General features: G+C 46.2%; 1 protein-coding gene across 1 annotated transcript in view; it reads right to left on the bottom strand.

Annotated features, from left to right (window-relative positions):
- The window catches only part of COL9A3 (collagen type IX alpha 3 chain), a 169,712-nt gene that overhangs the window by 89,515 nt on the left and 64,639 nt on the right, over positions 1-15,558 (bottom strand). Inside the window, exon 18 of the mRNA XM_030213529.1 lies at positions 7,016-7,069. Within this exon, the coding sequence (XP_030069389.1) occupies positions 7,016-7,069 (54 nt within the window). The remainder of the gene's footprint in view (positions 1-7,015; positions 7,070-15,558) is intronic.

Genomic DNA, 15,558 nt, shown 5'->3' on the forward strand with positions numbered 1-15,558 from the left:
GGAACTTATGATTAGCATAAATAGAGCTTTGTGGAGCGTGAGACACACTCCATCTCGCATGCGTGACTGCCTCCTGCCAGCTGCGAGTGCATATTATAAGGTTTTCTACTGCGGTGAGGAGAGGGTTTTTATTTTTTTTTAAACGTTTCCTTACTTTGCTCAGTCTAGAGAGCTTTTTTGTGCCCTTTGGCAATACTTTCATCCTTTTGTGTTCCTATTGTGGAAACCCCCCTTTTTTGCCTTGTTTCTTTATTTTCTAGTTTGATTTTGCCCGGTTTTAAGTTTCCTTTTTTTTGTCATCATTCAGCCGTTTTAGGCCTCGACCAGCTGGGATTTTTTCCCTTCCTTTTTGGGTGCCTTGCCAATTTTTCAGGCACCATTGCTTCATTTAATTAAGCCAAGTAAGTTTTTCCTTCCATGTCCACGAAGGTTCCCAGTGACTTTAAGCGCTGTACCCGGTGCAATCGGACAATCTCTTGGAAACGCACCCATTCTTGATGTCTTCAGTGTCTTAGGCCCGGCAATAGCTCGATTGTGTTCTCTGCCTTCGTATAAAGAAGAGGACCCAAGTATCCAGACAGGCTCAATGAGAGGATTTTTGGAGCCATGTCCGGTTCCTCGACGTCGGCATCGAGGTTGGAGGCATTGGCATCAGCATTGAGCATCGCACCTGAATCGGGAGTGTTGGTAAGCATGGCTGCTGTTAGACCCTTAGACATTGGGATCAGTGAAGCATCAAGTAGGTCTCCACCTGCATTGAGGCCTCCTGTTGTGCAGGGCCCCCAGGACCGTCCACTGTTGGACCCAACCCCAAGGCGACATGTGGATTCGACATCGTCCTTGTTGGCTTCTGGGCAAAGGCCAAGAAGCATCAACATCAATTGCCCTCAACGCATGGTGCTGGGAGTTTCAGGGTATAGAAGGATTCAGCACCCGAGAAGCGTCAGCACCAGGAGGACTGCTCTCCCTCCATTCAGGAGGTGCCGAAGCGTTGGTTTCCTAGTAGCCAAGAGCCAGCTCCCTTATTGACCCCGGCAGATCTGCAACCTGCTCTTGAGCCAACACCCGTGTGTCGGTCCTCGATGTGCACATCCGGACCTTGCTCCCTGAGCTGCTGGATGGCCTTCTGTAATGAAAAGCATCGGGGGAGGGGGGGGGGGGCTTGCACCTACCCTGTCTCCTGCTGCAGCCCCGCTTGGCCCTCAGACTGCGGTGCGGCCTCTGACACCGAATGCAGGTCCGATGTTGACTGCCATCCAAGCCAACACTCCCTCGACATTGGTAGAGGAAGCTTCGCCAGAATTGAGGCAAGAACCAACTTCTCAACGCTGTTCTCGAGGACATGGCTCCTCCACGTTGAGGCAGGTTCGGTCACTCTCAACACTCCCACCAGGAGGTGTTGTCCGACGCCAAAGAGGAGCACTCATGGGATTCAGAGGAGGATCCAAGGTACTTTTCCTCAGACGAGTCCTATGGAATTTCCTCTGAACCCTCCCCTCCACCTGAAAGGAGAAAGTCTCCTCCGGATAGCCTTTCATTCCATTCTTTTGGCAAGGAAATGGCTGACACCATTTCATTTCCTTTGGAAGTGAAGGACGAGCCCAGGGCCAAGGTGCTTGAGGTCCTGGACTACATGTCTCCTCCTAGGGAGGCTGTCACTGTCGTGGCATACTCCAGGAAGTCCTCGTTAGGAAATGGGAATCCCTTCTTTCAGTCCCGGTCATGCCCAAGATCGATACCATATACCGGATTCACAGTATACCTGGTTTTGATAAGCCTTAGTTCCCTCACAATTCCATGGTGGTGGAAACCACTCTCAAAAGAGCCAGGAGTTCCAGGGACTATGCCTCAGCGCCTCCAGGTAGAGAAGCTAGAGCCCTAGATTCTATTGGGAGAAAGATGTTCCAGGCCTCAATGCTCATCTCCTGAATACAATCACACCAGTTCTTCACAAGCATCTACTTGTGAAACTCAGTGTGCAAGTTGTCGGACCTGGCTGAGACGCTCCCTCCGGAGCAAGCTGAGTCACTCCACCAGCTGGTCAAGCAACAGAAGGTGTGTCGAAAGTTCTTGGCACTTGCAACACTTCTGATGCGGCATCCAGGGTCTCTGCCCTTAGTATAGCAATGCGCAGACTCTCATGGCTGTGTGTTTCTGACTTGGAACATTCTGTTCAGCCGAGGTTGGTGGATGCCCCATGCCATGGGGGAGGGGGATACAGAAGGTTGAGGTGGTCACACACCAAATCAAAAAACATACTGATACCATCTCTTCTCTCTCCTGTCGGGTGCCTTCTGCATCTACCTCCTCAGCTAGGAGGACTTTTGGCAAGCCAAGGAGGAGTCCTTATTATTATTAGAGGCTTAGGTACAACCCTTCGGGCTCTCCAGACTGCTCAGGTTCAACCCCAGTGTACTTGTTTATGTCAATAGTGCACACCAAAGGCCCTTGCTGCTCTCCAGGCAAAGCAAGGGACAAGGTTTTGACTGGCTCCAGCAGAGCATAGCTGCAGTAAAAATGTCTCTCCCGGACAACTTGCCGGTCATGGACAGACATTTTTTCAAGAAAGTTGGACCCTTGTAACCTCCAACCGGCTGGTTCTTCAAATAGTTCATCTCAGATATGCACTCAATTGGTTTCTATAAACTGGCCACTGAGAGCTCATTTGTTCAACTCTCACCACAGGCAGGTACTTGCAGAGGAACTCTCCACCCTTCTGATGCATCCCCACTGTTTTCTTTTGCACAAGGAATAGGATGGAATAGAATGCCCACCCTTCTCCACTCCTCCTCACGCAGTCAAGCCCGTTCCACCAGGAGAGAAAGGGTGGGCATTCTATTCCATCCTATTCCTTGTGCAAAAGAAAACAAGGGGGGATACGTCCCATCCTAGATCTATGGGCCCTGAACAAATTCCTAGTGTGAGAAAAGTTCAGGATGGTTTCCCTGGGCACCTTTCTCCCAATGATTCAGAAAAATGATTGGCTATGTTCTCTGGTCTTAAAGGATGCATATTCTCACATCCCAATACTTCCAGCCCACAAGAAGTATCTTCAATTTCGACTGGAACACATTACTTTCAGTACCATGTGTTGCCTTTTGGCCTCGCATCAGCTTCAAGGGTCTTCACCAAATATCTAGAGGTAGTTGCAGCATCGCTACACAGACTGGAAGTCCATGTGTTCCCATATCTCAATGACTGGCTGGTAAACAGCACCTTTCCGGATGGTGCTTAGGAGTCCATGTGGATGACTATTTGGGTGTTCGCGCTACCAGGGTTTGTTTTAAACTACCCCATCTTTGCCCTGTCCAGCGATTGGAGTTCATAGGAGCACTGCTCGATACACGGACTGTTCAAGCCTACCTTCCGGAGAAAAGAGCGGACACTCTTGTCACACTCGCTTCCCGGGTTCGTATCTCTTAGCAGGTCACAGCTTGGCAGATGATGAGATTGTTGGGCCACAGGGCCACATGGTTTCCACAGTGTATGTTACACCCATGACACGTCTTCACATGAGATCAGCTCAGTGGACCCTGGCTTCTCAGTGGTGTCAGGCCACGGAGAGCCTGGAATATGTCATTCAAGCGTCCCCGGAGCTTCTACACTCCCTTCAGTAAGGTCCATTCGATCCATCTTGACTCTGCGACTTCCATTTCAAATTCCTTAGCCACAAAAGGTGCTGATGACGAATGCAATTCTCCTGGGATGAGGGGGATGGGGCTCGTGTAGATGGGCTTCACACCCAAGGTGTTTGGTCCACCCAGGAAACGAATCTTCAGATCAATCTCCTGGAGCTACGGGTGATCTGGAACGCTCTAAAGGCTTTCAGAGATCGGTTATCTCATTAAATTGTGCTCAGCCAAACAGACAATCAGGTTGCAATGTATTACACCAACAAGCAGGTGGCGCCGGATCACACCCTCTGTGTTAGGCCGCCATCCGGATGTGGCACTGGGCTCATCAACATGGCATGTTCCTTCGAGCCACTTATCTGGTGGATAAAAACAATACCCTGAGCAGGATAATGCAACCACACGAGTGGTCTCTCATTATGGGCATTGCCCGCAAGATCTTCTGAGTGAGGGGCACCCCCTCGGTGGATCTCCACAAGGTCCCTCAGTTCTGTTCCAGGCTTCAAGCCCACGACAGACTGGAACCGGATGCCCTCCTTCTCAATTGGAGGATGTGTCTTCTGTATGCATATCCTCCCATAGCTCTAGTAGGAAAAGCTTTGTTGAAACTCAAGCAAGACCACAGAACCATTACTTTGATCGTGCCATACTGGCTGCAGCAGATATGGTTCCCTCTACTTCTGAAGTTATCTTCTGAAGAACCATGGAGATTGGAGTGTTTTCCGATCCTCATAACGAAGAATGAGAGGTCTCTTCTAGATCTCAACCGCCAGTCTCTGGCTCTCACAGCTTGGATGTTGAGAGCCTAAAATTTGCTTCCTAGGGACTTTCAGAGGGTGTCTCTCGGGACTTGCTGGCTTCCAGGAAAGATTCCACTAAGAGGTGCTGTTCTTTCAAACGGAGGAGGTTTGCCATCTGGTCCAAAAGCAAGGCTCTAGATACCCTTGCTAGCCCTACACAGACCCTGCTTGAATACCTTGTACACCTATCAGAGAGTCTGGTCTAAAGACCAACTCTGTAAGGGTTCACCTTAGTGCTTATCACCAACGTGTAGAGGGTAAACCCATCTCTGGATAGTCTCTAGTTGTTTGCTTCATGAAAGGTTTGCTTTTGTAAAAAACCCCTGTCAAACCTCCATCTGTGTCATGGGATTTCAACATTGTTCTCACCAAGCTGATGAAAGCTCCTTTTGAGCCACTTAATTCCTGCCATCTGAAGTACTTGACCTGGAAGATCATTTTCTTGGTGGCTGTTACTTCAGTTCGTAGGGTCAGTGAGCTTCAGGCATTAGTGGTGGATGCACCCTATACTAAGTTTCATCACAACAAATTAGTCCTCCACATGCACCCTAAGTTCCTGAAGAAAGTGGTGTTGAAGTTCCATCGGAACCAGTCGATTGTCTTGCCAACATTCTTTCCCTCGACCTCATGCCCATCTTGGAGAAAGCTCCTTGCACACCTTGGATTGCAAGAGAGCATTGGCCTACTATATGGAGTGGACCAGACCCGACAGACAGTCTGCACAACTTTTTATTTCTTTTGATCCCAACAGGATGGGGGTCACCAACGGGAAACACACAATCTCTAATTTCCTTCACTTATGCCCAGCCTGGCCCTAGAGCATCATGTCATGGCTCACAATGTCAGAGCCATGGTAGCATTGGTAGCCCACTTGAGGTCAGCCTCCATTGAAGAAATTTCCAAAGCTATGACATGGTCTTCATTCCACACATTGACATCACACTACAGCCTTGAGCAGAATATCCAATGAGACAGTCGGTTCAGGCAGACAGTATTGTAGAATCTTTTTGGGGTCTAGAATCCAACTCCACCTTCCTAGGCCCATTTTATTCTGTTCAAGACTCACTCTCATTCAGATTGTATATAGTTTCAGGTTAATCTGTCCTCGCTGTTGTGAGGCCCAATTGACCAATGCTTATGCTTATTGTTTTTGGTGAGCCTGGATGCTAGGGATTCCCCAGTTGTGAGAATTAATGCCCTGATGCCCTCGGAAAAAGCAAAGTTACTTACCTGTAGCAGGTATTCTCTGAGGACAGCAGGGCTTATATTCTCACAATCCCTCCCACCTCCCCTTGGAGTTCTCCCCTTTCTTATTTGTAATTTTTTGCTGCAGCATAAAACTGAGATTGCGCTCTTATGGCATGCAGGAAGGCACTCGCACATGCGTGGTAGAACGTGTCTCATGCTCCACAAAGTTCTACTTTTGCTAATCATAAGTCCTGGACCGCCCACTTGTCAGAATATAGGCCCTGCTGTCCTCTGAGAATACCTGCTAAAGGTAAGTAACTTCACTATACTGAGACATGAGTTTACCTAGAATATTCTGCCACCAGGCATGCAGCAAGGTTCTAGAATACTCTACAGCAGGATACGCAGTGACATATTGCCTCACTGTCACGCACCATGTTATGATTAGAATATATAGCACATGAAACCTAAGCAGAATGATGCATGCAGCCATCTTTGAGGGTGGATTTGCAGGAATGTTCTTCACTACAAGGAGGTGGGGAGAAGAGCTGATTTGTCTTGACTAAATTGCAGTATATTTGTTTGGAGTAACTGTGCTGTAGGGATTATCTTACTCTGGCAAGTTGTTTGTACATTTATATATTAATTTGTATTTTGCTTTTAGTTTTCTGGTGACTTTATTGTTCACAGCTTTGAGGCTTATGGTAAAAGGCAGGCTATCAAATGGAAGAAAAAAGAAAGATAAAATCCCATGCACCTCCTACATACCTAAATAGTGGCATTCACACAAGTAAATATGCTACACATGTAAGAATTGATTTTGAAGTGATATGATTTATATGTGTAGAAGCCACGGGACACAAATTTTAAGGGCAAGTGTTCAGAATGATCAAAATAAATATGCATGTATTCTCATTTTACAATGGTCATAGAAGTACATTTTCGGAAATGTTCCCATTGGCATTTACACCTGATCAGAGGCAGGTGTGTCAGCTTTGAACCCAGGGATGACCATATTTATCTCTGTAGTATCTGAATTAACCTTTTTGTGCTTTTTGAGGTAGTGTTACTCAGCCCTTAATTAGTCCCTCTTATAGGCATAACTTTGTGAAATATGGCCTTACGTGAGTAAAGCCCGGTGTGATGCTGTTCTCTTTTTCAATATGTGTCTTTCTAAAACAGTTGCTGCAGCTGGACATATCAGAAGAGGCACATGTATTTTCTCGCATCCTTATAAGTATTTTACAAAGGTTCCACATTCAGCAGAGCCTTCATTAAGAGGCTCGGGGAACTGTAAACATCTCCACCTGGATTGTCCCTATTCCTACCTAGATGTCCTGTGGAAAAATCAGACTTCACATCTGTAGAAGTGGTGTTTAGATATGGGGTACAAACCTTGTCACCATCGATTCCAGGACTTCCATCCCGCCCATCACGTCCAGGCATCCCCTGTAACAAAGCAGGAAACACAGTACTGAAGACACTTTGGACCATGTACAGGTCTCAGTGCTCCACCCCCCCCCCCCACCCGCCCAACAAAGTCACCAGCACTAAGAATTTTAACAGCGGAGCACAAAGGATATTTGAGAATTCTCACTGTTAAAAAATTAGAATTTCTGACATATCAGTTTGAGGACCGCTGACGTAGGCACTATATGCCAAAATATGGTCTGTGTATGCCATGAATGTATTGTGGATTCCAATAAACCTTTCAACTTCCGAGTCATCAATCATCCTTCCAGTGGTCATCACTCCTCTCACTCTCCTAAAAAAAGCCCCAGCATCCAACCAGAGGATGGACCAAGAGTTACAATATGATGCCCTCACCATGAATATCAGAGTTGGGCTAGATGGGCTCATCTCATCAGCAACTCATCTGAGCATCTGTTCCACTGTGTCGGGCTGTTTTTGTGCGTGTATACATATACTGTAATTGGGTTATATTAATAAATCTTGTTTTGTTTGCCTATGATCTGCTCCGCTTGTTTTCCACTTTGGATAGCTTACAGTAAGGAGCCAAGAAAAAGGACCCAAATGAAGAAAATAAGAAGCAACATAAGCACTGGCAAGTCAGATGGAAAGCATTAATAAAGAAAGTTAAAAGAGAATATGGAGAGAAACTTGCCACAGAGGCTAAAACTCACAGTAACAACTTTTTCAGTTATATCAGAAGCAGAAAGTCTGCGAGGGAATCCATGGGACCGTTAGATCACGAAGGAGCAAAAGGGGTGCTCAGGGAGGAGAAGGCCATAGCGGAGAAACTGAATGAATTCTTTGCATCTGTCTTTATGGAAAAAGATGTAAGAGATCTGCCTGTACTGGAAATTGTTTTCAAGGGTGATGATGTGGAGGAATTGAAAAATCTCAGTGAACCTGGAAGATGAACTGAGTCAAATTGACAAATTAAAGAGTAGTACATTACCTGGACTGGATGGCATACATCCAAGGGTACTCAAGCATGAAACTGCTGATCTGCTGTTAGTAATATGTAACCTGTCGTTAAAATCATCCGTAGTACCTGAAGATTGAAGGGGGCCAATGTGACGTTGATTTTTTAAAAAGGTTCTAGGGGTGATCTGGGAAATTATAGATCGGTAAGCCTGACATCGGTGCCAGGCAAAATAGTGGAAACTATTATCTATATATATAAAACTCACCCTCAACGTTCTGAAGACACTGACGTCAGTGAAGCCAAGCCACTGTCTTCCTTCAAAAAGGGGTTCGAAGGTTCATGGTGGTGAAGCAACCGAAATCGCTCCGGGCCCCGCCCTCGAGGGCGGAGCAATGGCAGAACAACGAAGGGGTTGGCAGGCAGGGAGGGAGGGAGGCAGGGAGGGGGGGTGTTGGCGACGAAAACCTTGATGGCAGAACAACGAAGGGGTTGACAGGGAGGGAGGCGTGGGGGTGTTGGGAAATCGCTCCGGGCCCTGCCCTTGCGTCAAACGTCATGACGTTGAGGGCGGAGCAATGGCAGAACAACGAAGGGGTTGGGCGGGGGGGGGGGGGTGTTGGCGACGAAAACCTTGCTAGCGCCTGTTTCATTTGCTCAGAAACGGGCCTCTTTTACTAGTAAAGAATAAAATTATAGAACACGTAGACAAACATGGTTTAATGGGAAGTCTTGCCTCATCAATTTGCTTCATTTCTTTGAAGGCGTGAATAAACATGTAGATAAAAGTCAGTCAGTTGATGTAGTGTATCTACATTTTCAGAAAGCTTTTGATAAAGTTCCTCATGAGAGACTCTTGAGAAAATTAAAGAGTCATGGGATAGGAAGTAATGTTCTGGTGTGGATTAGGAATTGGTTATTGGACAGAAAACAGAGGGTAGGGTTAAATAGTCATTTCTCTCAACAGAGGAGAGTGAACAGTGGAGTGTCAAAGGATCTGTACTGAGACTGGTACTATTTAATATATTTATAAATTATATGGAAATCGGAATGATGAGTGAGGTGATCAAATTTGCAGATGATACAAAACTATTGAAGGTTGTGTTAATATATGTTACAGCTAGAGACCCCTCCACTGGAATAGTGGTGGGCAGAACCTTAGAGCCTAGGCTGCTAAGAAGCACTGACCAGGCCAGAAAATCTGATGATGGATTGAAACTGGGTACTTGTTGAAGCAGGGCCTAAGTGACAAGCCTAATCAGGATCTGGTGTAACTTCCAAATACAGTTTTAAAGCTTAAATGGAGGATTAAATAACCTGAATAACTAAAAGTTAGGTCCAGCAATTGAATTTAAAATGGAGTCCTTTTCATAAAATGGATACTTGTCCCTGCATTTTAGAAGAGTTGTTTACAACTCAGGATGTGACAGTTATTGAGAAATTATAAGAAGGGGGAGAGTTGGGCTTCCAATCTAGCTCGCGGTTGCGGTTAAGCTGTTAGAAAAATATGATTCACATATTAATATATGTACGCCCATTGGGTCTAAAGAGTGAAAAAGTGTATATAAGAAGTGCCAATTTGGGAGGAGTTTGGAGATTTCCCCAACTCTACCCAGAGGGCAGAACTACGGTCGGTTAACCTGAGATGTTGTATTTCACCAGACGGTAGGGGGTCCTTTGCTGCCATCCGTTTACATCCGGGTTATACACCAGTTTAACTGTATGTCCAATGGGGGAGCAGATAACCAGCATTCTCCGCAACAGATCGTACCTTCCCTTGATTTCCCACCATTGTCACCCTCGGACTTCTGGGATTCTGTAATCTCCGAACCCGCGGTTCAATTTATAGATCCCCGTGATCTAAGATATCCTCACTGGGACCCGGCCCCACAAGACGACCCCAGTTGGGATTCATTGACCCGATATCAGACACTGTGTAAACCATTACTCGACCCCTTGACTATTGGCCCTGACCGGACTATCATTCACACCCTTGCTTTGTTTGGAGGAAGCCTAGGTTTACAAGTAGAACAAACAGAAGTACCCCTGGTTAGACCTGAAACTCGTGAGGTAGTAGATTTCTGGTTAGTTACTTACAGTGCGCTTAGAACTGATTGGATACCCTTTCTATTCATTAGGGAAGTAGGTTCAAGACCCTTGGAGGTATTTAGTCTCTCCGAAACAGGAGCCACCAGAATCTTCCCCCCATACACTAGCAACACCTAATGGTATATCCGTTCCTGTTGTACCTTGGAGTAATAATTGTCATAATTTCAGTTCTTGCTAAACCCCTAGGGCTAATGTTATTACTCACAATATTCATTACTCGCCAATTGCCATTTCTACAGTCCTGATTTAGCGTTCACGCACCTCATTTACATCAAGCACTGTCAACATGACGTGCCTTGCCCCCCTACTGAGTGTGTTAGCCATGATCATGGTGCCTTCCAAGTCACAAGTAATGCAACTACCAGATCGTTTGATTGAATACAAGATAGTATTAGCCCCCACCAAGGAGATGGTTACAATAACTCTTGATGTGTGTGCCTACACCAGGTGTGGTGAAATAACTTATCAGAGATATTACTCAGCCTTTGATATATACCTGTGTCCCTATTCCACATGTGGAAGTTGGGCAGAGGTATGGTGGTACACAGGCTCATGGGTTCCTTACTCAGGTCAAGCGATTCCTGAACTCAAGAAGAGTATTTCCATTATGAAGCCACGGGTATTTACCAATTGTCCAATGACCAAGTGCAATCAGGTGGCTATCACTTTCAGAGGAATAACCTCTGTCACGTACAGAGCCTATTCCCTTGGAATAGATACCACAGGCAGGGATCCTATTGGCATATTTCTTATTACTCCTCCCCCCAAACCAGAAAGAAACCCCTTAATGCCAACAAAGGCCCCAGAAGAAAAGATCCCCTATCAGGCTGTACAGATTAACAATGCCAAAGACTTAATTGCACTTGAGACTGGGTTTGGAGATACTAACTTGTGGCTCGAATGGGCCCACTATACCACTGCAAGTTTGAATGTTTCCAATTGTTATTTCTGTGCTCATGCAAGAGCAGAACCTACAGCGGTTCCTTTTCCTTTAGATCTCTATAATGATCCAGATGGTTTTTGGTGTATGTTAGAGCTACTGCAGGTAAAAGAAAACATCAATCAGTCTTGTCAACACCTTGCAGACCATCACCCCTACTTGCCCCCTCGGCTGAGGGTGCCTCCTGCATTCAGGATTCCAGATCCTGCCACAGTGTCTCATACACGTCTGGACCGATATGCAGTTAAGACCCCACGGCTTTTGGGAAATTTGACCAATTGTAATACCACTATAGGCAAAGGGTCTCTGCGAGGTCTGAATCTCACTGACTTTGCTCAGACTTGAGCAGATGTATGGTGGTAATGCGCAATCGTCGGGCTCCCTGGGTTTAACCACAGTTACAAAATTACTTTTTTGCCCATGAGTACCATTCTTTGCAAAAAAGCCTTCATCCTCGCTGGGGCACGCCCTTGTATGTTACAAATATGGAATAGTTGAGTGGGAGTGGGAGTCCATGACGCTCGCCATAGGGTAGATATATGCAGAGACAAATCTCTCCAGAAAACCTTCACTCTTGGACACGTCCAGAACATATGTCCCAGGTGGGTGTCTTCAGCTGCACACCTAGGGCAGAGTTCACTGTCCCGGAGCGTAGCAGGGTGAGATGTGCAGCCTTAGTATGACTTTATATTGTATCTCCCACCGAGCTGCATTTTCTGTCAGGCCATACACTGCCATCAAGATGGTCTCCATCTGCTCAGTCCAAAGACAAGTGTTCAGTTGTTCGCTCCACTGATGGGCCACCCCGGTGAAATCAAAGGCTTTGACAGTCTTTGAGGTGTGTGTGAAAATATTTCAGAGGTACTCTCAGCTGAGCATCTAGGCCCAATATCTCATTATACTTGTCCCAGATGTCTGAGGTTAAAGAGTTTTTAGGTAATGACTTCATATAATGACATAGTTGTGCATAAGCAAATACATCCTTGTTTTCTAACCTAAATTCCTCACAAATTTCTTCAAATGACTTAATCTCTCCCAGCTCTGATAGCACATGATAAAGATATACTGGATCCCCTGGGAGGCCCATCGTTGAAAGGACAGTGTAGAACTACCTGCTGCTTATTGGCAGCAGAGGAGAGACCTCTCTGTTTAAGGAGAAGAATCTACTCAGCCAACGCCAAGTTTGTCTCAATGGGTGAAAGATTTGAGAGACCGGGCCCAGGGGCCCCATGCATCCCCCAGGCGCGTGGAGCCAATAAGCAAAGTGTAATTGACCAAATAAATTGGGTTTCCGCAGTGGTGCAAGAAAAATAGAATGTAGCCCGAAGCCAGTCCGATATGTGTCTCAAACAGCTTGCTATAGAAAAGAAATTCAGATTTAGTAAACCCAGCCCTACCTTGTTGCGGGGAAGTTGCGCTCTCCAGATATTCATTCGGGCCCTTTTCCCTTGCCATATGAACAAATTTAATTGTTTGTTTAACCATCGCTCGTCCCTATTTTGCAAATACAGAGATAGCATTTGGTAGGTGGAAATCCAAATAGGGAAAAGGACCATATTGTATAATGCCACTCTCCCAAAGAGAGAAAGTGGAAGGGCCTGCCAGCTTCCCAAGATATCCCCAGCTCTTTTTTTTAACGGTTCCATGTTTACAGAGTATAAACAGGTTAGGTCCATTGGAATCTGCACTCCCAAGTAAGTTAATGAGTGCTGTGCCCATTTCAGTGGAAAGTCTCCCTCCCAGCATTCTTTTATCTCAGCTTGGTTTGGTAAAGCCATGGACTTTTGTAAGTTAAGCGAGAAGCCCGAAAAATACCCAAACTCATCAATGGCTGACATCAGATGAGGCAGAGACCTCTATGGGGAGGTGAGTGTCAAGAACAGATCGTCTGCAAAGGCCAGGACTTTTACCGATTGTGTTGGGAGGGTGACTCCCATTATATCAGGGTCTGCTAGAACAGTACGCAGAAGGGGTTCTAAATTTAACAAAAATAACAATGGGGAAAGGGGGCATCTCTGTCTTGTTCTCACTTGTACTTCCAGAGGAGGCGATCTCATTGTGTTGACCAGCAGTCTTGCTGTCGGTCTCCTGTAAAGAGTCTCTATTGCTTGGAGACACCAGCCCCCCACCCCTACATAGGACAATACCCCGAATAAGTAGTTCCAGTTAACCCTGTCGAATGCTTTTTCTTCGTCTAGGCTGGTCAAAAGCATGGTGTTCTAAAGGATTGGCAGTGGGTGATAGATAGAAGGATCTTGCAAACATTTAGAGTTGAGTGCCTGCCCCGCACAAATCCCACTTGGTGGTCTCCCACCAGTGTGGGCAAATGCAGCGCCAGGTGGTCTGCTAAGACCCGTGCTAAGATTTTAATATCTACATTTAATAAGGAGATTGGCTTGTAAGATTCTAACCGGTCTCACGGTTTGCCTGGCTTGGGTATCAGAGTAACTAAAGCTTCATTTGCATGTGGTGGGAAAGAGCCCTGTTGTATCACGGACTCGTAATAGTCTAGAAGAGAGCTACAGAATTGCGGGGGTAACATTTTATAATATTCACTTGACAGGCCATCTGGGCCCGGGGCTGATCCTAAAGGAAGCGATTTGATTATTTTCTGTACTTCTTGAGCTCTACGTGGTTGGGAGAGCTAGGTCTGAGCTGCTGGAGACAGCTTAGGCAGGCCTGCATCCTCCAAATAATAACAGAGGGTCCTTCATCAGTACTATCTTTGGCAAACATTTTGGTAAAGTAATCGTGAAATGCTTGGGTGATTCCCTCAGGGCTATTTATCTTTAAGCCGCCAGGGTTAACTATCTCTGAGATCAGTTGTCGCCCTGAGCTCTTGTGGGCACTGTTTGCAAGCAGCTTCCCAGACTTATTCCCAAATCTATGAAAGCATAGGCGCCTCGTTTCTAATTGCTTTTTGGTTTATTCGTGAATTAGCGAGTTAAGTGCTGCCAGGGCCACCGACATATTGTCCCGAGTTTTTTGAGACAGATAGGACACAAATGATTTCTTAGCCTTTTCATATTCCCGCTCAAGCCTAAGAATGCCCGCCGATAACCACTTGGCCTGGGCACTCATGTAAGCTATCACCCCACCCCTTAAAACTGCTTTCGAGGCTTCCCAAAGTATGGTTGGTGAGTCACAAGAGGCTGCGTTGTTCTCCACGTACAAGTCCCACTATTCTCTCAAATAGGCCAAAAAGGTGGTGTCCCGATATTTGTAAGCTGGGAAACACCAGTAACAGCCCCCTTCTCCTGGGATCTCAAATTTTAGATCTAGCCAAATTAGTGAGTGGTCTGAAACTTCCATAGGGCCAATTTCTACCCGTTGCACTTTAAAAAAAACAATTTTGAGATAGAAGAAAGTAGTCTATGCGTGATCGAGATTGGTGTACTTTGGATTGATGTGTATAATTACGTGCTGTTGGATTAAGAAGGTGCCTTACATCTACGAGGCTCAGTGAATTACACATAAGGGGTAATCCCTTGCAAATGCCTGTTCCAGCCCCAGGCCGGATTCCTGATCTATCCATTTGCGGATCCATTAGTTGATTAAAATCTCCTGCCCACACCCAAGGTGCATCTGCATATTGGAAACCCAATGATATTAATATTTGAAAAAATTGAGGGGAATATACGTTTGGTCCATATATAGAACAAAAAGTTTTTGCCCATAAAGGGATATGTGAATCAAGACTATTCTCCCCTCCTTGTCCCTGTGTACCATGCGTGACTGGCAAGACAGGCCCTTTTTAATTAAAATCGCTACCCCAACACGTCCACTGCCCGTAGAGGAAAAATAACACTTGCCTACCCATTGCTGGCGTAATTTTGCATGCTCTGTGTCGGACAATTTAGTTTCTTGTAGGCACACTATTGCAGCCCGGTGGTATTTTAATTGGGCTAGTATTTTTGAGCGTTTTACTGGGGAAGATATACCTGAGACATTCCATGACACAATGCGGTGGACTGTACTATGTGTCATCTGCCTCTGGGAAAGTGGAAGCAGAAAAATCGGGCCCTACTGTGTCGTGCGTAGTCCCCCGGGGGCCCAGCCCCTTTCCCAGGGGATCTCCATGAGCCATCAGAGCAGAGAGCCAAAGGTCATCATATTATTTGCACGCTTACGTTCCCAACTCACTTCATTAAATCCCCAACCATGCAACTATTCCTGAAACAACCCCTCACCCTGTCCCATTCCCCCTCGCCCTTGATATCTCCCTACCCACCCCTTATTCTCCCCCCCTTGCCCCACCTCCCTTACCTTCCCCTTTCAACATCTTATGTCTCGCCTCTGCAGGGAGATCGAGACTTGGAGCCTTCTCGATGTTATAGAGCAAAGGGAACTCTCTCCCCTCTCAAAAAGAATCTTAGACTACAGCATAGTGTTTCAACTGCAAAAACATCATTACCCTCATAGGCGGTCGGTGGCCCAACTGTTTGGGGAGGCTAAAGGGGGCGGGGTTAGGAGGTGGGGCCAGGGGTGGAGCTTAAATCC

Source organism: Microcaecilia unicolor, chromosome 8 (genome assembly GCF_901765095.1).
Source record: "Microcaecilia unicolor chromosome 8, aMicUni1.1, whole genome shotgun sequence".
In the NCBI taxonomy this organism is placed as follows: domain Eukaryota; kingdom Metazoa; phylum Chordata; class Amphibia; order Gymnophiona; family Siphonopidae; genus Microcaecilia; species Microcaecilia unicolor.